The following is a 26,154-nucleotide window of genomic DNA, read 5'->3' on the forward strand; positions in this document are numbered from 1 at the left end:
ATTTTAGAAGCTGCCAAGCCCTTCCCCCATCAGCCATTGAGACAAATATGCAAGGAACAGGATAAATAGGAAAGGGGCCAATCGACAGCCTTGACGAACACCCCTCTCAACCTTAATGGGTTCAGAGAGATAACCCATGTTCGACATCCTCTAATGACTGTTCCTTTATGAAACTGTACTAAAACATTTAGCAGACGGTCTGGTATACCCCAATTTTTTTATTTGGTCCATAGTTTATTTCAATTTACAGCATCAAAGGCCTGGGAGAGATCGACAAATGCACTGAAAAGTGGGGGGCAACCTTCACCCGTGAGGGTGAAGTAATGCATCTTAGTATCATGTGTTCAAAGAAGTAGGTATCCCTCTTCAGGATCTGGTCTGTTCCCTAGGGAGGATTCCCATGAGCTCTGCCCAACTTTCTGGTTCTTCCAGAATCACTTTTCCCGTCCCCGCTACCCCTGCACTTGCGCAATCTGAATGACACCTGGCCTAGTAGGATCGTTGTCTGTCTCCCCTTGTTCCCCCCTCCCTGCCTCGTCGCGCCTTGAAACACTTGTGTATAGGCGCGTTACAAATGCCATATCATATCATATCATATCAATCCACAGAAAATGTTTCCATCCGCGTCCAACAATGATATGGGGCGGTAATTTGCCGCAGCCAGACGGTCTCCCTTTTTATAAATTGGTATAATAATTGTGTTTTCCACAACTCTGGAATTATTTGCGACTCCAAAATATTCTCAAACAAAAGCTTAAAAATACGTGCCCAAATTGTTGGATTTTTCTTCAGGATTGAATTTGAAAGACCATTTGGGCCAGGAGCTCTCGAGGTAGATGACTTCACTATCAAATGCTTTATATCATCGGTCTTAAAATGCAGAGACCATTTTGCTTCTCGCCGATATTGCGCCTTTAAATTTACAGAGGCATAGACCGTGATCATTTTTAGCAGACCCCCCCTTCTTTCATAGTGCCTCCCCTTTATATACCCCTCATCACACCCACAAACTTAATAATCTAAGGAAGTGCCAACTTATTATCTCTCAGCCAGGATTGGACAGTTACCCTTCTCGCTCCACCCCCTGACTACCGATAGGTTCCGGTAGGAGGTGACATTCAAATTATGGAAAAAGGAAGGGAGGAGATAAATGCTCTGTTTAGAGTGACATTTTTTGTATGTTACTTTGCAACATTTCCACCAAAAAGTCCCTACATGGTAACTATTTTTATTTTACAAATAATCATCATAATATATAGATTGTTGTGCTCCTGTCATTGTGACAAATCTATCTAGATGTCTCTCATGTTCGCATCATGTTGCCTGCGCAATTGGTGTTAATTTTTTCAATTGCCTGCAAACGATAGCAGTGATTATGATCAAACCTTACCACCACGTATGTGATACATTTAGCCACTATTGTCCCAGGTTTCAGCTTCTTCCCACTTTCTGGGGAGCTGTGTTCACTTTTTGGCTAGGTACCAGAGTTCTAAAGGTCAGACTTTTATGTTATATACTCCAACAGAATCGCATTGATATTATCTTTCAAATTACTCCTCAAGGGTTTTTCTCACCCTTACGATGATGGTGAGAATCACACAATTGTGGTCCTATGGGTAATTCAATGGCAAAATACATGATACATATTCTCTCTCATTAATTCCACACCTAGTTTCACTTTAGATTTTTTAGGAGATTCATTTCTTGGAACCCACGTGAAACAGAGTCTGTTGGGCAGAAATGTTGACACTGTCTACAATAAATCCTCTATCTTTTTGTACTTTGTGCTGCTGGTCGTAAATAGTTGGTATGCATCGGCCACACAGAGATCTCCCATTACAGATAAAGAGCCAGGCCGGCCTTCCTTGAAAGGTCACTTGAGAACTCTGCCTAACAACCCAAAATAAATGTATGTTGTGTTTGTGCTCAGATATATTCACATGTTGTATCTGAAGCAACATGGCCTTTTCAATTGTGGCATGTATTCTTCATGTGAAGCCTGTTCATTGTTTTGATATCTTGCGTCACACACCAAGTCTTTTTCCTGATATTCTTATTTTAGCAGGGGAACATTTTTGTCATGTCTTGATTTAACTACAAAATAAACCCACTTTAGGGCATTTCAGTTCCAGTCCCTTGATTGGCACACAGCCATTTTTATCAATGTTGCAAACTTTAAATGAAGGGCTTCTGTATTGGAAGGTGGGCATTATTCTCTTTAAATGAAAATGCTACTTGGCTTTAACTCTCACTTGCGAGGCCCAGTTTTCCTTACTTTTCAGCACACACAGCATTTCAATGTTTGGCATTTACAGTGAAAATGTTGCCTTTATCTCTCAGCCAGCAATGTAATGTGCCTTTCCAATCTGCACTCTGATTATACCTTTCAGCATTATCTTGGTTTACTGCAGAAAGACACACACTTTCCTTAATCCACTGTGTCATCTTCAGCAAGACCCATGTGTTCATTCACCAGGCCCTTGAACTTTATTATAGTCTAGGTCTGTCATTTCCCTTAGGGTACCTTTCCGGTAGATGCAATGCCTCTTGCAGCAGAGGCCTCCTTGGCATTTCAGTTCATGTCATTTGAGGTTGTCATTTAACCCAAGGATAGAGTGCATAAGCATGGAGTTTGTAGTGGCTTTGGAAAAGTGTTACAGTGTTCTGTTGCTGTATTGAATTGTTTTGGTGCAGAGTCATAGTGGTTTGACATCCAGGTGCAATGCATTTGCATAAGGTTTGTAGTGGCTTGGCAAACAGTTGCAATTGGGTGCAGTAGTTTGGTAAAGGTTTACAGTTTTCTGGCCAGGTGCTTGCAGGAATTTGCTAGAGTCTTGGTTTCAGTGGTTTATGACAATGTTACAGTGGTTAAGTACAGTGTTGAAATGTTTCGGTATCGGGTTTAAGTAGTATGTCACTCTGGGAAGTGGGTTGTCACGCTGACTGGGTTACATTGAATTGGCACAAATGTTTGACACCGTTCTTTGCAGGGTTTACGCACAGGGTCACAATTCATTGGTACTGTGTCATAGTGCTTTTTTGGACAGTGCTGGAGGAGCACAATAGTTTGGAACAGGGTTGCAGCAGCGGCTTCACAGTGCACTTGTCAAGGAAACTCTTTCGACTGTTAGTGTCTCCGTAACATTTCTGGTTCTATAGATCAACTTAATTCACACAAGCTTTGACCATAACTCAGGGTGCAATGATGGCTAATGATCATATGAAGGCTGAGACATAAGTTGCAGGAATGTGTCTGGAGCATCAAGGTAGCTTGGGTAGCTGTTGTAAAACAGCATATGGTATAAGGACAGTACAATGAGAACATTTGCTACATGTCTATAAGATGGCGGCACGTTTTATGACTTCATGCTTAGAATAATTTGAATATGGGCAGGTGGGGGGGTGGTGGGGATTCAGGCTGCTTCAACTTCCCAGGTGAAGCAAGGACTGTGCCAATGGACTAGGAAGATCATTTAACAGAGCATGTGGCAGTGGTGAATCGGTTCATGTAGTGGGCGGGGTACTTACTCCTAGCTTGGTACGGGTTGATGGTGGTGCCAGAGGCAGGATTTTTGAGGACTCATATTTTGTAGATTGCATTGAAATAAATCCCATTAAATGGACTTTGTTAGCATTCTTGAAAGACAGAACATGTTGCCTGTGCAATTGATGCGCAAATATATCCTTAAACGTCAGGCTAAGTTGATGTCGATTTGGTATTTCGCAGACCCATATTCATTTCATGAATACTTTGATTGCTTACTGGTAATCTTCATTACTCCTAGGCCTACCCTTCCTCGTTACAGTACTTACTCTTTGAAGGCGGATCACCTTGAAAGAGTAAGTACTGTGAGGAGGAAAAGGGATATGGAGGAACAGGAATGTATGTCTCTATAGTTACCCTAAGGAACACTTACTAAAACGTCCACCTGGCTACCACCGCTAGTAGGCAAAAGGGCACCTGCGGCTCACATTGTCTCCTTTGCCATTTCTCTTTCCTTTGACAGAGCAAAGAAGGACTCATTGCCCTTGGTATGCGCGTTGACTTTGACGTCTGGTTAAGGGAATCCACTGTTTTGTTTCCTTTTTGCAGGAACTCCATGTTCAAAACCAGTTTGAGTTTTCCTACTCCAGTGTCGATCCAGAGAAGTTCTACACCTTCTTCGTGAGCGCCAAGGTGTACAGCATGTGTGCCACGACAGACCTGTGGAGCGAATGGAGCGTCCCCATCTACTGGGGGAAGAACACAACACTGGGTAAAAAATATGATTCACAATTGAGAAGATTGAATGAGGTGTAGAAGGGGAAACGCGGGCAGTTGTTATTCGGTGGTACGAAAAACGATAATGTAAGCTCCTTATACAGCAAACTTTACCCTTCCCTCACTCTACCACTTCTCCTGCTTAATTCACCCACATCATCATTGCAACTACATTGGCCCCCACATCCAAAACCTTTGCAGGCATTTGAATTAAATCCCTCGCTTCATCTCACTGAATCGCTATGCTTGACTCTGCAGCCGATATTAATGTCTGGACGTCAGTCAACCTCGAATCAAAACATTGATGGGGAGTTTTGCTATAGTTTTGGTAATAGCATTTCTACGTGTGAACTCAACAACATGCTACTCACGTGCGGCACCCAACTCATGTACTCCTGCCCCTCCTTGACCACAGCTGTCGTCTGTCCAACAATGGTCCACTTTTAGATGCTGCTACGATGCATTTGCTCAACCGCCCGCAGAGAATTGCTCCCATCGTCCACAGCCTCCCAAACTTGTATCATTCGATTGTAACATCATAGTTGCAACTCCCTGCACTATATCCCTCCACCGGGGTACACTTTGCCAACCACATGCACCTTTCTCACTGAATTAACTCTGCCATTGCCCCAAATCCAGCAAATCTAGCCCCATCTTGCGCTACAAGTGGCCAAACCGATGAGTAACCTTCAGACATGACCACCCCTACTGGTCTCGCTCCCTACTCTCTACTCTCTCTTCAGCTGGTTCCCACTCGCTCCACCACCACACTATTCAGCCATGCAGGGACCACTGCCTCCGCTTCCTAGCCGCTTGACAGATCTGTGTGCAACACGACTGAATCCCAGTCTAGCCAAAACAGGACTTCATCCTCTTGAGGTCCCAACCATGACTAGACCACTGCCTCCGCTTCCAAGCCGCTTCACCAATCTGTCTGCAACGCGTCTGAATCCCAGTCCAGCCAAAACAGGACTTAATCCTCTTGAGGTCTCAACCAAGCCTAGACCACTGCCTCTGCTTCCTAGCCGCTTCACCGATCTGTGTGCAACGCGTCTGAATTCCAGTCTAGCCAAAACAGGACTTCATCCTCTTGAGGTCTCAACCATGCCGGGACCACTGCCTCAGCTTCCTATCTGTGTGCAACGCGTCTGAATCCCAGTCTAGCCAAAACAGGACTTCATCCTCTTGAGGTCTCAACCATGCCGGGACCTCTGCCTCCGCTTCCTAGCCGCTTCACCGATCTGTGTGCAACGCGTCTGAATCCCAGTCTAGCCAAAACAGAACTTAATCCTCTTGAGGTCTCAACCAAGCCTAGACCACTGCCTCTGCTTCCTATCCGCTTCACCGATCTGTGTGCAACGCGTCTGAATTCCAGTCTAGCCAAAACAGGACTTCATCCTCTTGAGGTCTCAACCATGCCGGGACCACTGCCTCAGCTTCCTATCTGTGTGCAACGTGTCTGAATCCCAGTCTAGCCAAAAAAGGACTTCATCCTCTTGAGGTCTCAACCATGCCGGGACCACTGCCTCGGCTTCCTAGCCACTTCACAGATCTGTGTGCAACGCGTCTGAATCCCAGTCTAGCCAAAACAGGACTTCATCCTCTTGAGGTCTCAATCATGCCGGGACCACTGCCTCTGCTTCCTAGCCGCTTCACCGATCTGTGTTTAACACGACTGAATCCCAGTCTAGCCAAAACAGGACTTCATCCTCTTGAGGTCTCAATCATGCCAGGACCACTGCCTCCGCTTCCTAGCCGCTTCACTGATCTCTGTGCAACACGACTGAATCCCAGTCTAGCCAAAACAGGACTTCATCCTCTTGAGGTCTTAACCATGCCGGGACCATGGCCTCGGCTTCCTAGCCGCTTCACCAATCTGTGTGCAACGCGTCTGAATCCCAGTCTAGCCAAAACAGGACTTCATCCTCTTGAGGTCTCAATCATGCCGGGACCACTGCCTCTGCTTCCTAGCCGCTTCACCGATCTGTGTTTAACACGACTGAATCCCAGTCTAGCCAAAACAGGACTTCATCCTCTTGAGGTCTCAATCATGCCAGGACCACTGCCTCCGCTTCCTAGCCGCTTCACTGATCTCTGTGCAACACGACTGAATCCCAGTCTAGCCAAAACAGGACTTCATCCTCTTGAGGTCTTAACCATGCCGGGACCATGGCCTCGGCTTCCTAGCCGCTTCACCAATCTGTGTGCAACGCGTCTGAATCCCAGTCTAGCCAAAACAGGACTTCATCCTCTTGAGGTCTCAATCATGCCGAGACCACTGCCTCTGCTTCCTAGCCGCTTCACCGATCTGTGTTTAACACGACTGAATCCCAGTCTAGCCAAAACAGGACTTCATCCTCTTGAGGTCTCAATCATGCCAGGACCACTGCCTACGCTTCCTAGCCGCTTCACTGATCTCTGTGCAACACGACTGAATCCCAGTCTAGCCAAAACAGGACTTCATCCTCTTGAGGTCTTAACCATGCCGGGACCATGGCCTCGGCTTCCTAGCCGCTTCACCAATCTGTGTGCAACGCGTCTGAATCCCAGTCTAGCCAAAACAGGACTTCATCCTCTTGAGGTCTCAACCATGCCTAGACCACTGCCTCCGCTTCCTAGCCGCTTCACCGATCTGTGTGCAACGCGTCTGAATCCCAGTCTAGCCAAAACAGGACTTCATCCTCTTGAGGTCTCAACCATGCCGGGACCATGGCCTCGGCTTCCTAGCCACTTCACCGATCTGTGTGCAACACGACTGAATCCCAGTCTAGCCAAAACAGGACTTCATCCTCTTGAGGTCTCAACCATGCCGGGACTACCGCCTACGCTTCCTAGCCGCTTCACCGATCTGTGTGCAACACGACTGAATCCCAGTCTAGCCAAAACAGGACTTCATCCTCTTGAGGTCTCAACCATGCCGGGACTACTGCCTACGCTTCCTAGCCGCTTCACCGATCTGTGTGCATCGTGCCTGATTCCCAGTCTAGCCAAAACAGGACTTCATCCTCTTGAGGTCTCAACCATGCCTAGACCACTGCCTCCGCTTCCTAGCCGCTTCACCGATCTGTGTTCAACGCGCCTGAATCTCAGTCTAGCCAAAACAGGACTTCATCCTCTTTAGGTCTCAACCATGCCAGGACCACTGCCTCCGCTTCCTAGCCGCTTCACCGATCTGTGTGCAACACGACTGAATCCCAGTCTAGCCAAAACAGGACTTCCTCATCTTGAGGTCTCAACCATGCCAGGACCACTGCCTCCGCTTCCTAGCCGCTTCACCGATCTGTGTGCAACGTGTCTGAATCCCAGTCTAGCCAAAACAGGACTTCATCCTCTTGAGGTCTCAACCATGCTGGGAACACTGCCTCTGCTTCCTAGCCGCTCCACAGATGTGTGTGCAACGCGTCTGAATCCCAGTCTAGCCAAAACAGGACTTCATCCTCTTGAGGTCTCAACCATGCCGGGACCACTGCCTCGGCTTCCTAGCCGCTTCACCGATCTGTGTGCAACGCGTCTGAATCCCAGTCTAACCAAAACAGGACTTCATCCTCTTGAGGTCCATAAATGGAGGCCCAATGATTAACATGAACAACTGTGACTGCAGCCAATGAAAGTGGAATGGATCCAGCATGAAGCACTATATTAATACAGCTTGATAAATAAGCTGCTTAATGCCCCAGCTAGCTGCAGTTTGTTAGCCCTCAGCATCAATGCCTTAAATTAGCCTATAATCGGTACTACAGCCTACCCGCTCCCCCAAGAGGACACATATCAACCATCAAGATTGTCTGGAGGCCCCGATTTACAAACTTGCTTTTTACTTGGCCACCAAAACCATGGCCTGCTAACCCACCACCACAAAGACAAGTCACCAAACTGATGATTCAGAAAATGACTCCTTTCTATTTAGTGGCTGCTGGGTGTGAGCTGTCTCCTACTGTGTTACCAACCTGACCCTCTTTGCTATCCCCTCTCTGGTTAATTTGAGCCAATTTGCATAATGTTCTTGTGTACCCTTATCCAGAATCTGTACATACTTTCTAATAAAAATAAAAAATTCATATCCTGAAGCCAAACTATCGAAAGACAAATTATTTTGTCCCTGGTGGATCTTCCAGTTGACCAGTTACAAACGGTCTCGTGTGGACCCACTTCCTAGCACATGGGCTGTTGTAAGTGTTCTTGTATTATATTAAGCATGTTGTGTTACTGCTTCGCCCACTGAGGGCATGCATGAACAAGCTCACGGATCAACAATCTTTGGCTCTCCAAATGTTTTGGACTACAGCTCTCATCAGCTCTGGTCAGTATAGTCAAAGGTGAGTGATCGTAGGGGTAAAAGTTCAAAACATGCCGAGAGTTGCACATTGCACTAATTGGTGAAAACAGTCTTTAGGACACACACTGCCGTCCCAGAACCGTAGCACCCCGCAATGCTGTGCCCTGCTACCTCCCCTAATGAGTGACAGAAGAAAGGACCACCAGTTATCCAAGCACCTGGCAGAGGCACCCACACCATCCCAAGCCGTCACTCCATTACCCTACCTATCCAAGCGCCTGGCCTTCAAACCAACAACAACTGAAGCATCAGAGCCCACGTAAAGCACCCAGAAGTGGAACCCACACCCCTCGAAAACACCTGGCAGAGAGAAATATACACCTCACCATGCACCGGAGGACCATGCAGGGGGCAGATGCCCACCTCTAAAGCACCCACTTGAAGCACCTGCACCCCCAAAACACCGAACCCACACCCCCAGAACACAGGCAAAGGACCCTGCAGCCTCTGTCCCCACAGCACGAAGCACAGTGCAGTGGTACCTGTGGCCTTCCCCACCCCCCGCCCCCTTCCCCCGAAACAGAGGCCCCGGGGAGTGTGCCATCTGTTTAGCCAGTCTCTATTTCCAGGCTGGAGGCAGCCACCCAATCTCTCTTTCGGGAGTCTTTGGGTGCCACAATCATGACTCCACGGTGTCCCCGATAAGCTTTCATTACATTCCTTTTTTTCTTATAGTTTTGAAGAATGCTGGCAGTGATTCACAGTGCCTTCTTCGTTTGTGTCTTATGCTCGCTTTCTGAGCTGCCCGTGTCCTTTTTGGGCTGCAGTTCGGAGAGGCACAGCCAGTGGAATCACTCTTATGTGAAATGTTTGCCGTGGCCTGGAGATGGAAATTTAAAAATATACTATTGCTAGTCGGCCTCATTACAGAAAAATTACAAAGCGGCGAGGGACACCTTTTACCACCCACTTGGCCATCCTACCCCCAGCGGTGCAATGGACCACTTGGCCGACAAGCCCTCCAATTGTGGGAAGGGCAACATTGGGGCCCCTTCCACATCTGGGGTATGTTTCCGCATGGCGCCCCCAAAGATACAGTGGATATCCTTGAGAGAAAACAGGTTAAATCTTAGACCAGCTGTGCATAGAGGCACCCACCAGTAGTATTGATATCACTGCTGGGACGCCCCTCCTAGTGCCATGCACCCACCAGTAGCATTGATATCACTTCTGGGACGCCCCTCCTAGTGCCATGCACCCACCAGTAGTATTGATATCACTTCTGGGACGCCCCTCCTAGTGCCACGCACCCACCAGTAGTATTGATATCACTGCTGGGACGCCCCTCCTAGTGCCACGCACCCACCAGTAGTATTGATATCACTTCTGGGACGCCCCTCCTAGTGCCACGCACCCACCAGTATTGATATCACTGCTGGGACGCCCCTCCTAGTGCCACGCACCCACCAGTAGTATTGATATCACTGCTGGGACGCCCCTCCTAGTGTCACGCACCCACCAGTAGTATTGATATCACTGCTGGGACGCCCCTCCTAGTGTCACGCACCCACCAGTAGCATTGATATCACTGCTGGGACGCCCCTCCTAGTGTCACGCACCCACCAGTATTGACCCTCCTAGTGTCACGCACCCACGCACCCACCAGTATTGATATCACTTCTGGGACGCCCCTCCTAGTGTCACGCACCCACCAGTATTGACCCTCCTAGTGTCACGCACCCACGCACCCACCAGTATTGATATCACTTCTGGGACGCCCCTCCTAGTGTCACGCACCCACCAGTATTGATATCACTGCTGGGACGCCCCTCCTAGTGCCACGCATCCACCAGTAGTATTTATATCACTGCTGGGACGCCCCTCCTAGTGCCACGCACCCACCAGTAGTATTGATATCACTGCTGGGACGCCCCTCCTAGTGCCACGCACCCACCAGTAGTATTGATATCACTTCTGGGACGCCCCTCCTAGTGCCACGCACCCACCAGTAGTATTGATATCACTGCTGGGACGCCCCTCCTAGTGCCACGCACCCACCAGTAGTATTGATATCACTTCTGGGACGCCCCTCCTAGTGCCACGCACCCACCAGTAGTATTGATATCACTGCTGGGACGCCCCTCCTAGTGCCACGCACCCACCAGTAGTATTGATATCACTTCTGGGACGCCCCTCCTAGTGCCACGCACCCACCAGTAGTATTGATATCACTGCTGGGACGCCCCTCCTAGTGCCACGCACCCACCAGTAGTATTGATATCACTGCTGGGACGCTCCTCCTAGTGCCACACACCCACCAGTATTGATATCACTGCTGGGACGCCCCTCCTAGTGTCACGCACCCACCAGTATTGATATCACTGCTGGGACGCCCCTCCTAGTGCCACGCACCCACCAGTATTGATATCACTGCTGGGACGCCCCTCCTTGTGCCACGCACCCACCAGTAGCATTGATGTCACTGCTGGGACGCCCCTCCTAGTGTCACGCACCCACCAGTAGTATTGATATCACTGCTGGGACGCCCCTCCTAGTGCCACGCACCCACCAGTAGTATTGATATCACTTCTGGGACGCTCCTCCTAGTGCCACGCACCCACCAGTAGTATTGATATCACTGCTGGGAAGCCCCTCCTAGTGCCACGCACCCACCAGTATTAATATCACTGCTGGGACGCCCCTCCTAGTGCCACGCACCAACCAGTATTAATATCACTGCTGGGACGCTCCTCCTAGTGCCACGCACCCACCAGTAGTATTGATATCACTGCTGGGACGCCCCTCCTAGTGCCACGCACCCACCAGTATTGATATCACTGCTGGGACGCTTCTCCTAGTGCCACTCACCCACCAGTAGTATTGATATCACTGCTGGGACGCCCCTCCTAGTGTCACGCACCCACCAGTATTGATATCACTGCTGGGACGCCCCTCCTAGTGCCACGCACCCACCAGTAGTATTGATATCAGTGCTGGGACGCCCCTCCTAGTGCCACGCACCCACCAGTAGCATTGATGTCACTTCTGGGACGCCCCTCCTAGTGTCACGCACCCACCAGTAGTATTGATATCACTTCTGGGACGCCCCTCCTAGTGCCACGCACCCACCAGTAGTATTGATGTCACTGCTGGGACGCCCCTCCTAGTGCCACGCACCCACCAGTAGTATTGATATCACTTCTGGGACGCCCCTCCTAGTGCCACACACCCACCAGTAGTATTGATATCACTTCTGGGACGCCCCTCCTAGTGCCACGCACCCACCAGTAGTATTGATATCACTGCTGGGACGCCCCTCCTAGTGCCACGCACCCACCAGTAGTATTGATATCACTTCTGGGACGCCCCTCCTAGTGCCACGCACCCACCAGTATTGATATCACTGCTGGGACGCCCCTCCTAGTGCCACGCACCCACCAGTAGTATTGATATCACTGCTGGGACGCCCCTCCTAGTGCCACGCACCCACCAGTAGTATTGATATCACTTCTGGGACGCCCCTCCTAGTGCCACGCACCCACCAGTAGTATTGATATCACTGCTGGGACGCCCCTCCTAGTGCCACGCACCCACCAGTAGTATTGATATCACTGCTGGGACGCCCCTCCTAGTGTCACGCATCCACCAGTAGTATTGATATCACTGCTGGGACGCCCCTCCTAGTGTCACGCACCCACCAGTAGTATTTATATCACTGCTGGGACGCCCCTCCTAGTGTCACGCACCCACCAGTAGTATTGATATCACTGCTGGGACGCCCCTCCTAGTGCCACGCACCCACCAGTAGTATTGATATCACTGCTGGGACGCCCCTCCTAGTGTCACGCACCCACCAGTAGTATTGATATCACTTCTGGGACGCCCCTCCTAGTGCCACGCACCCACCAGTAGTATTGATATCACTGCTGGGACGCCCCTCCTAGTGTCACGCACCCACCAGTAGTATTGATATCACTTCTGGGACGCCCCTCCTAGTGCCACGCACCCACCAGTAGTATTGATATCACTGCTGGGACGCCCCTCCTAGTGTCACGCACCCACCAGTAGTATTGATATCACTTCTGGGACGCCCCTCCTAGTGCCACGCACCCACCAGTAGTATTGATATCACTTCTGGGACGCCCCTCCTAGTGCCACGCACCCACCAGTAGTATTGATATTACTGCTGGGACGCCCCTCCTTGTGCCACGCACCCACCAGTATTGATATCACTGCTGGGACGCCCCTCCTAGTGCCACGCACCCACCAGTAGTATTGATATCACTGCTGGGATGCCCCTCCTAGTGTCACGCACCCACCAGTAGTATTGATATCACTGCTGGGACGCCCCTCCTAGTGCCACGCACCCACCAGTAGTATTGATATCACTGCTGGGACGCCCCTCCTAGTGCCACGCACCCACCAGTAGTATTGATATCACTTCTGGGACGCCCCTCCTAGTGTCACGCACCCACCAGTAGTATTGATGTCACTTCTGGGACGCCCCTCCTAGTGCCACGCACCCACCAGTAGTATTGATGTCACTGCTGGGACGCCCCTCCTAGTGCCACGCACCCACCAGTAGTATTGATATCACTGCTGGGACGCCCCTTCTAGTGCCACGCACCCACCAGTAGCATTGATATCACTGCTGGGACGCCCCTCCTAGTGCCACGCACCCACCAGTAGTATTGATATCACTGCTGGGACGCCCCTCCTAGTGCCACGCACCCACCAGTAGTATTGATATCACTTCTGGGACGCCCCTCCTAGTGTCACGCACCCACCAGTAGTATTGATATCACTGCTGGGACGCCCCTCCTAGTGCCACGCACCCACCAGTAGTATTGATATCACTGCTGGGACGCCCCTCCTAGTGTCACGCACCCAGCAGTAGCATTGATGTCACTTCTGGGACGCCCCTCCTAGTGCCACGCACCCACCAGTAGTATTGATATCACTGCTGGGATGCCCCTCCTAGTGTCACGCACCCAGCAGTAGCATTGATGTCACTTCTGGGACACCCCTCCTAGTGTCACGCACCCACCAGTAGTATTGATATCACTGCTAGGACGCCCCTCCTAGTGCCACGCACCCACCAGTAGTATTGATATCACTGCTGGGACGCCCCTCCTAGTGTCACGCACCCACCAGTAGTATTGATATCACTGCTGGGACGCCCCTCCTAGTGCCATGCACCCACCAGTAATGATATCACTTCTGGGACGCCCCTTCTAGTGCCACGCACCCACCAGTAGTATTGATATCACTTCTGGGACGCCCCTCCTAGTGCCACGCACCCACCAGTAGTATTGATATCACTTCTGGGACGCCCCTCCTAGTGCCACGCACCCACCAGTAGTATTGATATCACTGCTGGGACGCCCCTCCTAGTGCCACGCACCCACCAGTAGTATTGATATCACTGCTGGGACGCCCCTCCTAGTGCCACGCACCCACCAGTAGTATTGATATCACTTCTGGGACGCCCCTCCTAGTGCCACGCACCCACCAGTAGTATTGATATCACTGCTGGGACGCCCCTCCTAGTGCCACGCACCCACCAGTAGTATTGATATCACTGCTGGGACGCCCCTCCTAGTGCCACGCACCCACCAGTAGTATTGATATCACTGCTGGGACGCCCCTCCTAGTGTCACGCACCCAGCAGTAGCATTGATGTCACTTCTGGGACACCCCTCCTAGTGTCACGCACCCACCAGTAGTATTGATATCACTGCTGGGACGCCCCTCCTAGTGCCACGCACCCACCAGTAATGATATCACTTCTGGGACGCCCCTCCTAGTGCCACGCACCCACCAGTAGTTTTGATATCACTGCTGGGACGCCCCTCCTAGTGCCACGCACCCACCAGTAGTATTGATATCACTGCTGGGACGCCCCTCCTAGTGCCACGCACCCACCAGTAGTATTGATATCACTGCTGGGACGCCCCTCCTAGTGCCACGCACCCACCAGTAGTATTGATATCACTGCTGGGACGCCCCTCCTAGTGCCACGCACCCACCAGTAGTATTGATATCACTGCTGGGACGCCCCTCCCAGTGCCACGCACCCACCAGTAGTATTGATATCACTGCTGGGACGCCCCTCCCTGTGCCACGCACCCACCAGTATTGATATCACTGCTGGGACGCCCCTCCTAGTGCCACGCACCCACCAGTAGTATTGATATCACTGCTGGGACGCCCCTCCTAGTGCCACGCACCCACCAGTAGTATTGATATCACTGCTGGGACGCCCCTCCTAGTGTCACGCACCCACCAGTAGTATTGATATCACTGCTGGGACGCCCCTCCTAGTGTCACGCACCCACCAGTAGTATTGATATCACTGCTGGGACGCCCCTCCTAGTGCCACGCACCCACCAGTATTGATATCACTGCTGGGACGCCCCTCCTAGTGTCACGCACCCACCAGTAGTATTTATATCACTGCTGGGACGCCCCTCCTAGTGCCACGCACCCACCAGTATTGATATCACTGCTGGGACGCCCCTCCTAGTGCCACTCACCCACCAGTATTGATATCACTGCTGGGACGCCCCTCCTAGTGCCACGCACCCACCAGTATTGATATCACTTCTGGGACGCCCCTCCTAGTGCCACGCACCCACCAGTATTGATATCACTGCTGGGACGCCCCTCCTAGTGCCACGCACCCACCAGTAGTATTTATATCACTGCTGGGACGCCCCTCCTAGTGCCACGCACCCACCAGTAGTATTGATATCACTGCTGGGACGCCCCTCCTAGTGTCACGCACCCACCAGTAGTATTGATATCACTGCTGGGACGCCCCTCCTAGTGTCACGCACCCACCAGTAGTATTTATATCACTGCTGGGACGCCCCTCCTAGTGCCACGCACCCACCAGTAGTATTTATATCACTGCTGGGACGCTCCTCCTAGTGCCACGCACCCACCAGTGTATTGATATCACTGCTGGGACGCCCCTCCTAGTGTCACGCACCCACCAGTAGTATTGATATCACTGCTGGGACGCCCCTCCAAGGGCCACGCACCCGCCAGTAATATTGATATCACTGCTGGGACGCCCCTCCTAGTGTCACGCACCCACCAGTATTGATATCACTGCTGGGACGCCCCTCCTAGTGCCACGCACCCACCAGTATTGATATCACTTCTGGGACGCCCCTCCTAGTGCCACGCACCCACCAGTAGTATTGATATCACTGCTGGGACGCCCCTCCTAGTGCCACGCACCCACCAGTAGCATTGATATCACTGCTGGGACGCCCCTCCTAGTGCCACGCACCCACCAGTAGTATTGATATCACTTCTGGGACGCCCCTCCTAGTGCCACGCACCCACCAGTAGTATTGATATCACTGCTGGGACGCCCCTCCAAGGGCCACGCACCCACCAGTAGTATTGATATCACTGCTGGGACGCCCCTCCTAGTGCCACGCACCCACCAGTAGCATTGATATCACTGCTGGGACGCCCCTCGTAGTGCCACGCACCCACCAGTAGTATTGATATCACTTCTGGGACGCCCCTCCTAGTGCCACGCACCCACCAGTAGTATTGATATCACTGCTGGGACGCCCCTCCTAGTGCCACGCACCCACCAGTATTGATATCACTGCTGGGACGCCCCTCCTAGTGCCACGCACCCACCAGTAGTATTTATATCACTGCTGGGACGCCCCTCCTAGTGCCACGCACCCACCAGTAGTATTGATATCACTGCTGGGACGCCCCACCTAGTGCCACGCACCCACCAGTAGTATTGATATCACTGCTGGGACGCCCCTCCTAGTGTCACGCACCCACCAGTAGTATTGATATCAGTGCTGGGACGCCCCTCCTAGTGCCACGCACCCACCAGTAGTATTGATATCACTGCTGGGACGCTCCTCCTAGTGCCACGCACCCACCAGTGTATTGATATCACTGCTGGGACGCTCCTCCTAGTGCCACGCACCCACCAGTGTATTGATATCACTGCTGGGACGCCCCTCCTAGTGCCACGCACCCACCAGTATTGATATCACTGCTGGGACGCCCCTCCTAGTGCCACGCACCCACCAGTATTGATATCACTTCTGGGACGCCCCTCCTAGTGCCACGCACCCACCAGTATTGATATCACTGCTGGGACGCCCCTCCTAGTGCCACGCACCCACCAGTATTGATATCACTGCTGGGACGCTCCTCCTAGTGCCACGCACCCACCAGTAGTATTTATATCACTGCTGGGACGCCCCTCCTAGTGCCACGCACCCACCAGTAGTATTGATATCACTGCTGGGACGCCCCTCCTAGTGTCACGCACCCACCAGTAGTATTTATATCACTGCTGGGACGCCCCTCCTAGTGCCACGCACCCACCAGTAGTATTTATATCACTGCTGGGACGCTCCTCCTAGTGCCACGCACCCACCAGTGTATTGATATCACTGCTGGGACGCCCCTCCTAGTGCCACGCACCCACCAGTAGTATTTATGTCCCGCTGGGACGCTCCTCCTAGTGTCACTGGGCTTCTGTAATGTTAAAGGTATTTGTACCATGCACCGTCACCACCGGAGTGGTCCCCAGGCGCTCTGGCGGGTCTGAAAAGGAGAGTGTAAAGAAAGTGGGGATGGAGGGGTTAGTAGGGTGTAGTGGGAAAAGGAAAGTGAGAGTTGTCAGGTCCTGCTGGCATCTTCAGCTCGGTTTGCACAGTTCGCTGAGCTTAAGTGCGGTTTACGGGTCTGTGCAAATTCCCATGTGCTGTTGTGCTGCGTTATGTGTTGTTAGTCTGTTGTTGCAATGTGGTAAAGTGTGTGCGGATTGCTGTGCCGAGAGGTGGTTGTGTGAGTTTCTGTATGAGAAGTGTATGTGGAAAGTTGAGAGTTGGGTTAGCGGGTTTAGCTCTTTGTCTTTGCGTTTCTGTGCTCAACATCTGTGATTATCCTGTGTGTTTGGGGTGGTAGTTTGTCTGCCTAGTTGGCAAGCCTGTTGAGGAGTGGCAGTTTCCCTCTGTGTTACTCTAGTGGTAGGTGTATCTGGCTTTTGCCGGCGTGTTCCACCACCTTGGGGTTGGGGATGTTTAGGTTAGAGGATTCTGGTCCTTCCCTGCCCATCCTGTATGGGGACCTTACCTACCTAGGTTTCCTCTATGGATTAGCACTATGTGGACATGGGTGGTCGGGGTGCCCCCCCCTGCCTTCTGGTTAGGGAAGATTAAGTTAGGGGTGATAGTTTCCTCCCTGGGATTCTTGTTTCCCGTTGGGTCTATGCTTCATAGTCATTTACTCCTGTGTCTGGGGCAAAGAGCAAAGTTTTGAGTCGTTTTCTAAAATCCAGCTGATCCTTTGTGTTGCGTGTGGTTTTTTGGTGGGTGATTCGAGGTGAGGGCTGCCAGGTGAGAGAAAGGTGATCCTCGGAATGTTCTTTTATTGTAAGGTTTTGATACTAAGGGAATGTCATTACTTGATCTGAGTGGTCTTGTCGGGTTGTAGACAGTTATTTTCTCCTTTAGGAACTCAGCTCCTTGGCCGTGGATAACTCTGTGTGTTATGCACATGGTTTGAACTTTATTTGCTGTTTTATTGGTAGCCAGTGTAGCAGTTTCAGCGCCCGGGTGATGTGTTGTCTTTACAGTATTTTTGGTAGGAGTCCATCTGCAGCATTTTGGATGCACTGAGGTTTTTTTAATAGTCTTTCTGGCATTCCTAGGTATAGGCTGTTGGCGATGATGGTGCGTGTTTTGCTCAGTGAAAGAGAGGAATGGTAGGACCCTTTTTAATGCGTGTAGGAGGAAGAAACATTTCTTGATTATAGCGTTTACTTGTGACTCAAGTGTTAGTTCATTGTCCATTAAGACTCCCAGGTTCTTTACTACCGTTGAAGGAGTCAGTGCTGTTCCCAGTTCATTCGGCCATGGGATGTAGTGTTTGTTTTCCCCGTTTTGGGTATGATCATTATTTCTGTTTTCCCTGGGTTGAGTTTGAGGCTGTTAGTGTTCATCCAGCTGTAGAGTTCTTGTAGCCAGTCGTGCAGTGTTGTGTTTCGTTCCTGTGTATCTTGTATTTTGTCGACAATCTGTGTGTCGTCAGCCTAGTTGGTAGTCAGCAGGGCTTCTGCTAGGTCTTTTACTACTGCTCATTTTAGTACAGCCGAACTTTTCAAAGTCTGTAAGGAACTGGCCAACCCTACTGTAGCCTCATACTCTATTTCACCTAACTTCTGGCCAACTTCTAACTTGCACTCTCTAATTGGCGCTAACTTTAGAACCTGTGGGGGAGGGGCAAACCTACTTGTGTGGGCACATCTAACATCTTTCAACATTCGAATGAGACTATTCTGGTGAAGCGTCAATGTTACAAGCAGCTAACTCTCTCCTTCGTTTCTGAAACATCACACTTAAGGAATGCTGAGAGAATGAAATGTCTCATGTCATCACTTCCCTTCTAATCACTCCCCTGGCATGCAAGTGCTAACCCCACATCACGATTACAATTACCTAAACATGTATGCATATGAATGCAGGTGCTAACAGTGAAATGTTTTATGTTAGTAATTTCAGGGCCGTGAAGCACAGGCACAGTTTAACGTCTCTGTCTTGTTCCGTCTGGCCACGGCTCTGTTTGTCAGCCCAGCAGGAGCTGGATGACAGATTTGAAAGCGGATAGTGAGTGGGGCCAATGTGGGGCCAATAAACCCATTGCACTGTCGGTCTCCCCACTTAGGAATGGCGTCTGGGTCTTTCAGCTTTTGCAGTTGAAATGGTCCCCCAAGCAGCTGCCCCCATGTTGGCAGTCTTATGACACAGGCACCTACTGATAATCAGCAGCTTTTAACCACCTTGCTGTATTATTTTGACTTCATTATTGATTTAAGTACTTCACAGGTGCCTTGGCCTATTTTTCCAATCTGTAAGGCCAGGGGTGCCACACAAACATTGCAAAGAAATGGGCCGCCACCAGCCCTGACACATCAGCAACCAGCCCTGCTCCCACTTCCCTCCCAATTCCTTGAGCCCAGCTAGGAAGCTGAATAGCTATTTCACCTTCCCTTTGGCCACTAGTCGTACCTTTTACACCAATTCAGAGGCTGGTTACTTTCATAATGGTATACTAATCTCTGGGGAGGTGGGACATCTAAAAGCTGAGACCAGAAGTTAAGACTTGGGCTTTATCAAAGTGAGTCTGTTGATATCGCATGGATAGGCTTTTGTACTCTGCATGTTTGATGCTGCTGCTGCTCCGTAACGAGAGCTATGGGCTGGCGACACATCGAAAGAGGCCTCCTGCCTCAAAGTGGGAGGGCTTCAGCCCTCACTAGCCAGGGGCTGGCTCTGCCCATGCAGCCAGGTCGAGTCAACAAAACCCAACATTTCAGGAGGGGGCTAGAGCCCGATCTGCTCAATGGTGTTGTACCCTACGTGTCTTTCACTGAAGTCCTGGTAAAACAAACATTGGCAAAGCCAACAGTTCTGACTTGAGCATAAAAATTAGGCATTTTCCAGGCACTGCTATTAGATGCTCAGGTACTCAAGCCAGTTTGCACCTGCTACTATCAACGGCCAGTTGATACCAATACAGCAGTGCCTTTACCATGCCTACATGAAAACCCAAACTGTTAGCATTGCCAATGCTTGTTTTACATTACCCATGTTGCACAGGACTATGCATCAAGTTTAAAGCAAACATACTAAATTGGCTAAATTGGCCAACATTGAATTTAGGGCAATCTAGCCAGGAATAACACTTATGGTACACAGTTAGCCTGGACATACTTTCTTTGGCATGGCATGTTTACTGGCTGGGAGTCCGTACATGCTAATAATGGCATATATTGGTGCAGCCTGCATGGACCACATGGGAACAACCAGCATGAATATATTTATATGCTAGCACATGCTGTGTGCAACAGCAGCATGAAATGTATTGGAAAATGTTCCTGTGCACGGTTGGTGACTTGCAACTATTGGGTTTTTCCATGTGCTTCCATACAAAACCATTTGCAAACTGTATGGATTCCTACCCAATTTTACAAAGAAAGTTCTGTAAAATGCCTAATTTTAACCCAATGTTTCAAACTTTTTCTTGGGAGTGAGAAACCCCCTCAAATAACCCTTGTTTGGTTTGGGCTCCCTCACTGTGCTCTGTCGATCCTGCATAATTGGCACAAACATTTAAGCCTCTTCAGTTCAGAAATTCACCAGCCTCCACTGTACGTCATCCATCTGTCACTGTGTAGGATGTGTGTTTAAATGCGCACACAGGGGCAGGGTGCTCCTTAATGCTGGCGTCATGCACCACATGCCGCCATGCCATCCTATAAATATTGATGCATATGATACAAAAGTTAGTCTGGCATAAACCTTTCTCCAGTAGAGAAATCTAACTTTGCTGTAGCTGATTTGCATTTGTAGTAATAAACCATATTTGGTTTCCTCCACACAAACTCAAGGGGAGATTTCTCAAGTCCCCTGTTTGCGAAGGTGACGCCGCCGCTGGCGCAGTGCTTAACATCAAAAGGGGGCCTTCACCAAATGTTTTGCCCCGGGCCTCACCACATCTTGTGACAGCGCTGCCCCCGCTGTTCTTGTACTGCGTGTTTAAGGGCCGCGCCAGGCGCGTGTGATTCTTAGGTGCTGCCACCGCACCATCTGAACCAATAGCAGATAAAGGGTGCTTTGCCTCCAGCTCACTTGCATGACAGTGGAGGCAAAGCGCCGTTTATCTGCGTCGCCCGGGGGGGACTTTTGCGGCCGCACCCTCTGAGCACCCTCTGAGCGCACCTTGAGTTTGAGCTTCTAACCGGGGCTACAACCAAAATACCCAGGGCTATAGCTGCCTAGCCCCCCTCCCCTAGAACGCCTCTGGTCATTATCAGCGCACTTAATTGATTAATGCATTAAAATGCATAGCGCCCCAGCATAGGGTGATGCGCCAGCTTCCAGTTTGTAAGTTGTCTGGTCGCCCAACTCAAGGTGCAACTCCAGCCGTCACCGGCCACCTTGTTAAGGCCTACTCACCCCAAACTATTGAAAAAGGGGGAATTTGTTAGCCTTCTGCACAAAGTCACATCAGTGAGATTTTATGTTTAATATTTTAAAGAGTGATTATCAATGTACTTTTTTTAAACCCGAGTGGACTTGCTGACTAGCAAACAGGCCGCTGCGTAGAACTCCTCCTATAGTCAAAGCTATTGGGCAAAACTATTCGATATCATGTGGGTCGGTTATCAGACACAGGACCAAACACAGCCAACTATGACCAGAAGGCAAACCTGGATACTGCGAGAAAGACATCCTCTGCCGCTTACTAGAAATATCATGATTTTAAGCCTCGTAGAGCATCAGTAGCGGTACCAATACAAAAGCGCCATCCTCCTGCCAGACGTTCTCCTCGCATCCCAGAGGGGAGAGTGCAGGTTTTAGTCTCTCTCACTCTCCAACAGCATGGACTTGGGAGGACTTAAAGGCATTCCTTGGATGGCTGCCCAAGAGACCCCACCTGGCTTTCCTCCGCGTGCGCAGTGCCTCCGGGAACACCGGAGCGCTCTAGGCGCTTGATTCATCTTGCAAACCGATGAGTGGCTGCTTCATTAGGCGCTACATAAATGACCCCACTCACTCACTAGAAGTGAACTATAAAGCTTGCTAAGCGGGCGGAGTGTGAGCTGCGAGAGGAGGGGTATGCTCTGATTTGAAGAATAGATTTAGGTAATTATCATATTTATTTATTTATTGTTCATTTGTAAGGCGCTAATACAGCAAGACATTGTGTTTCAAAGCGCCCGCAGGGGAGGGAACATGGGACACGGGCAATAGAATACAATAATGAACAGGGTAGCGGTGATCCTACTAGGCCTTGTGAGCATTCAGATCATGCAAGTGCAGAGAGAGCGAGAGAGAAGGGACAGGGGAGATTCCCCGGAAGGGAAGTGCCATGGAGTAAGTGGCCAGGAGCCGGTAAGTGCTTGGCAGAGGTCAAATAGTAAGGAGTGGTCATCTGCTGATACAATAAGTGCAGTCCTGTGAAGGAACACTGGACAGTGGGTGCCCATGAGCAAGTGCTGGAAGAGGGAGGACCTGGGGGCGATTGGGAGGAAGGCCAGGACCCAGAAGGTCACATAAGGGCAAAGGCCACCAATCTCAGCGACTGAGGGGTTTAGCACAGGGGGGAGAGGGGGAAGGAGGAGGTGAAGAGGAAAGCCTTGAGGTGCTTATGGAATTTGAGGATATCCGGCTGAAGACAGAGCGGGAGGGGGAGGCTGTTCCAGAGGAGGGAGCCAGTTGAGGAAAGAGATCAGCCTCCAGCTTGCTGCTTAGAGAAGCGCTTGACACGCAGAGAGTTGGAGCCGGAGGAAAGTAAAGATCTGGAGGGAGAGTATTTGGTGAGAGCAAGTTGTAAATAGTGTGGTCCCAGGCCCCAGACAGCCTTATGGATGATGCAGAGGGATTTGAATTTGATTCTTGCAGCAACCGGGAGCCAGTGGAGAGATTTTAGGGCTGGAACATACGGTCCCTGGGCTTGAAGCCAAGGCTATGTCTTGTAGTCCTATTCTGGATAAGCTGGAGGGGGCGGAGAGAAGAAGAGGGTAGATTAAGGAAGAGGCTGCTTCAGTAATGCAGCCAGAGAGTACCAGAGACATTGGGCCTCATTACAAGAATCGCAGTAAAAAACGACCATTACCGGCATGCCGGTAATAAAGCGTCTGAGTAGCCTTGACGCCACAAATAGTGGCCGATTACGATAGTGCATGCACGCGCATGCCGGCATGCTGGTAACATCCTTACCGCCATGCCGCTAATGACCCTCAAACCCCGATAGCGGCATCATGTAATGCGCTGATGCCGCCTCCACCTCTGACCACCCCTAAACAACAGACCCGGCAGTACCATTAATGGTATGACTGGGTACGTCAATATCGGACCCGGAAGTAATGTCATTGCGCCAGAACGGGAAATGCACCGGCGGCCATCTTTAAAAACACAATCCATTGCAATCCTCCAAACACAGGACCCGGACTGACTACAGAGCGCACACAATCTGTATACAATGCAAATGCTACTAAGAAAGGCGCCCCCCCGGCAGCGTAAGAAGCGATTTTCAGATGATGAGCTCAACATGTTAGCGGACACACTGGTTGAGCATGCGGATGAAGTGTTTGCTGCAGACCTGAGGCATCCCGCCCAAATCCACAAGAAGGAAATACAGGAGGAAGTGGCCAGGAAGGTCAGTGCAGTCGGCACCACTGCCCGCACTGTCAAAGATGTGAAGAAGCGGTTGGACGACCTACGGCTCCGCGTCACAAATATTTTGTCTGCCAACCGCAGTCAGGGGCTGGCAACAGGCGGCGGCGACCACTCTCCCACCAAACTCACCAGGTGGGAAGAGACATGCAGTACAACCATAAATATGGAGGGAATCAAAGGATTCGGAGATGTTGAGGTGGGAGTACCGTCATCGGCAGATGAAGGTGAGTGTCCCCACAAACCATAGATAACCAAAGCATAATGTCATAGTGAAGAAAGGCAATGCATGACCTATCATACACATGGACATATCTCTGTTCAGATGGTGGCACAACCACTATCACATTAACATGCATGCTGCATGCCAATTCCATACCCAATATACACCCTACACAGAGCAAAACTGCATGTGTGACACAGTACGCAAACCAAAACACAACGGTAGGCCCCACAGCAGACACCACCGCAAAAATGTGAGAACCCGACGTATGCCAATATAACCCCCCTCCCCTATTGCAAGCACCCTGTCCGCCACTACTACAAGAATGCAATGAATCATGTGGGAATAACTGCACTGACACCAATGTATGCATGATGCATGTACTACCATCACTGATGCCCTGCCTCTCTTGGTCCCCTACAGGCACGGATGCTGACAGTGACGGACAGGTAGCAGCCACACAGGCCAGGATACCAATTACAAAATCGAGGCCCAGGGATGATGGTACCAGGACGTCAACATCGAGGGGCGCATGACGTGTATGGAGGGGCACCAGGAGCAGATGACCGAGCTTGTTCGGCAGTATGTGGCAGAGGGGGAGTTAACCCGGCGCCAATTCCATGACAACACTGCGTCAATCGTAGAGGCAATGAACAGGAACACACAGATTATCAGTGAGGGCTTGGCAGCAGTAACCCAGGTCTTGGGAAGGATTGCAGATAACTATGAGCAGTGGCGTCCTGCACCAAAAGAGTCACAACAAGGCACATCAACATCATCTGGCACACCAGCCAGCTCGACCCAAACCAGGCCTGCGAGGATGGCCAGGCGCAGCACACAACGCTCAGAAATGCAGCCCCCAGATCCAGAGAGAGGCCGCCAGTAGCAGGGGCACCCAGCATGTGCTGACTCCATTTGCACCCAAAAACATTTATTGAAGATCATGTACGGGGTGTTTTTGGGGGCGAGGAAGGAGGGGGTGTGTGGGGGTATTGGGGTAGAGAGCGGGCAGGGGGGAGGGGGTGTTTGGGGGTGTTGGGGGGTGTGTGGGAGGTGAAGGGTCATTTGAAATTGATGTTTACAGTTGAATACACCCGCTGTGTGCAAAAAAATACCATGAGTGGACATTGGTTCTTTGGCGTGTGTTTATTCAATACATGACAGTGCACGGTGGCCATCTACCCCCACACCCTGTGGCCATATGCAGACCATCCCAGTGCCCAGTGTACAGCATTCATTGCACCCTCTGCATCCCAGTGTCTCAGTAATAACGGTCTATCACTGATTGGTGGACTGCACATCCATCTGGTGCATCGCGACCTGGCCGATGTGCTATATCTCCTCCCTCCTCATCCTCATCCTCACCCGTTGCTTGCTCATCAACGTCAGGTGGCAGAGGTATGTTCCGCCGGATGCACATGTTGTGCAGCATGGCACAGACCATGATGATCTTTCCCACCTCTCAGACCCGTAGGGGAGTGCGCCATCAGACCTGCTGAGGCAGCGAAACCGTGCCTTCAATAGGCCAAAGGTCTGCTAAATCACAACACGGGTACGGGTATGAGCCCGATTGTATTCCTCGTTGCGCCTGTTCTGTGGATTCCTGACAGGGGTGAGGAGCCACAGCTTCAGGGGATAGCCAGCATCACCTGCATAGGAGCACAATAAGGTATGAGTGAGGCTATTTCTTCTATGACACCTGTACTTCGCCTGTTCATTGTTCATGTTGATACGCAGGATATCTCTGATGGCAGCCATTGGCTACACATATGTGCAACGGACTGGCCTGTTGACAACTTGGCCAGGACATGGTGGAGGGCATGTGTGACATACAGGACTGAGAGTCCTTCACATCGGACTCACCACTCACCAGATTGTGTGAGAGGGACCATGATGTAGGCACCAGTGAGGGATGTGTGTCAGGTGATGTGACAGATGTCTTGTTGGCCAATGTTCGGTGCTTTAGGCTTATGTCCACCATGTCACATGCACTTTGCACTCTCATGCTTGCATCTATTTGATGGCGCCATGCACATGTCCCGGGATGTCTGCACACATGTGACTATGCCACAATGTGGTGGGTGATATGGTACACTGGTGTGGGCCTGCGTTCCTATGATGATGCAGGGTGTCCGCTTGCATGGTGGTACTCATG

General features: G+C 50.7%; 1 protein-coding gene across 1 annotated transcript in view; it reads left to right on the forward strand.

The window, feature by feature from the left end:
* Nucleotides 1–26,154, forward strand: part of IL2RG (interleukin 2 receptor subunit gamma) — a 507,701-nt gene that overhangs the window by 112,368 nt on the left and 369,179 nt on the right. The window contains exon 5 of the mRNA XM_069612395.1: nt 4,094–4,256. Within this exon, the coding sequence (XP_069468496.1) occupies nt 4,094–4,256 (163 nt within the window). The remainder of the gene's footprint in view (nt 1–4,093; nt 4,257–26,154) is intronic.

This window comes from Ambystoma mexicanum, chromosome 5p, assembly GCF_040938575.1.
Source record: "Ambystoma mexicanum isolate Mex_15411 chromosome 5p, UKY_AmexF1_1, whole genome shotgun sequence".
NCBI lineage: Eukaryota > Metazoa > Chordata > Amphibia > Caudata > Ambystomatidae > Ambystoma > Ambystoma mexicanum.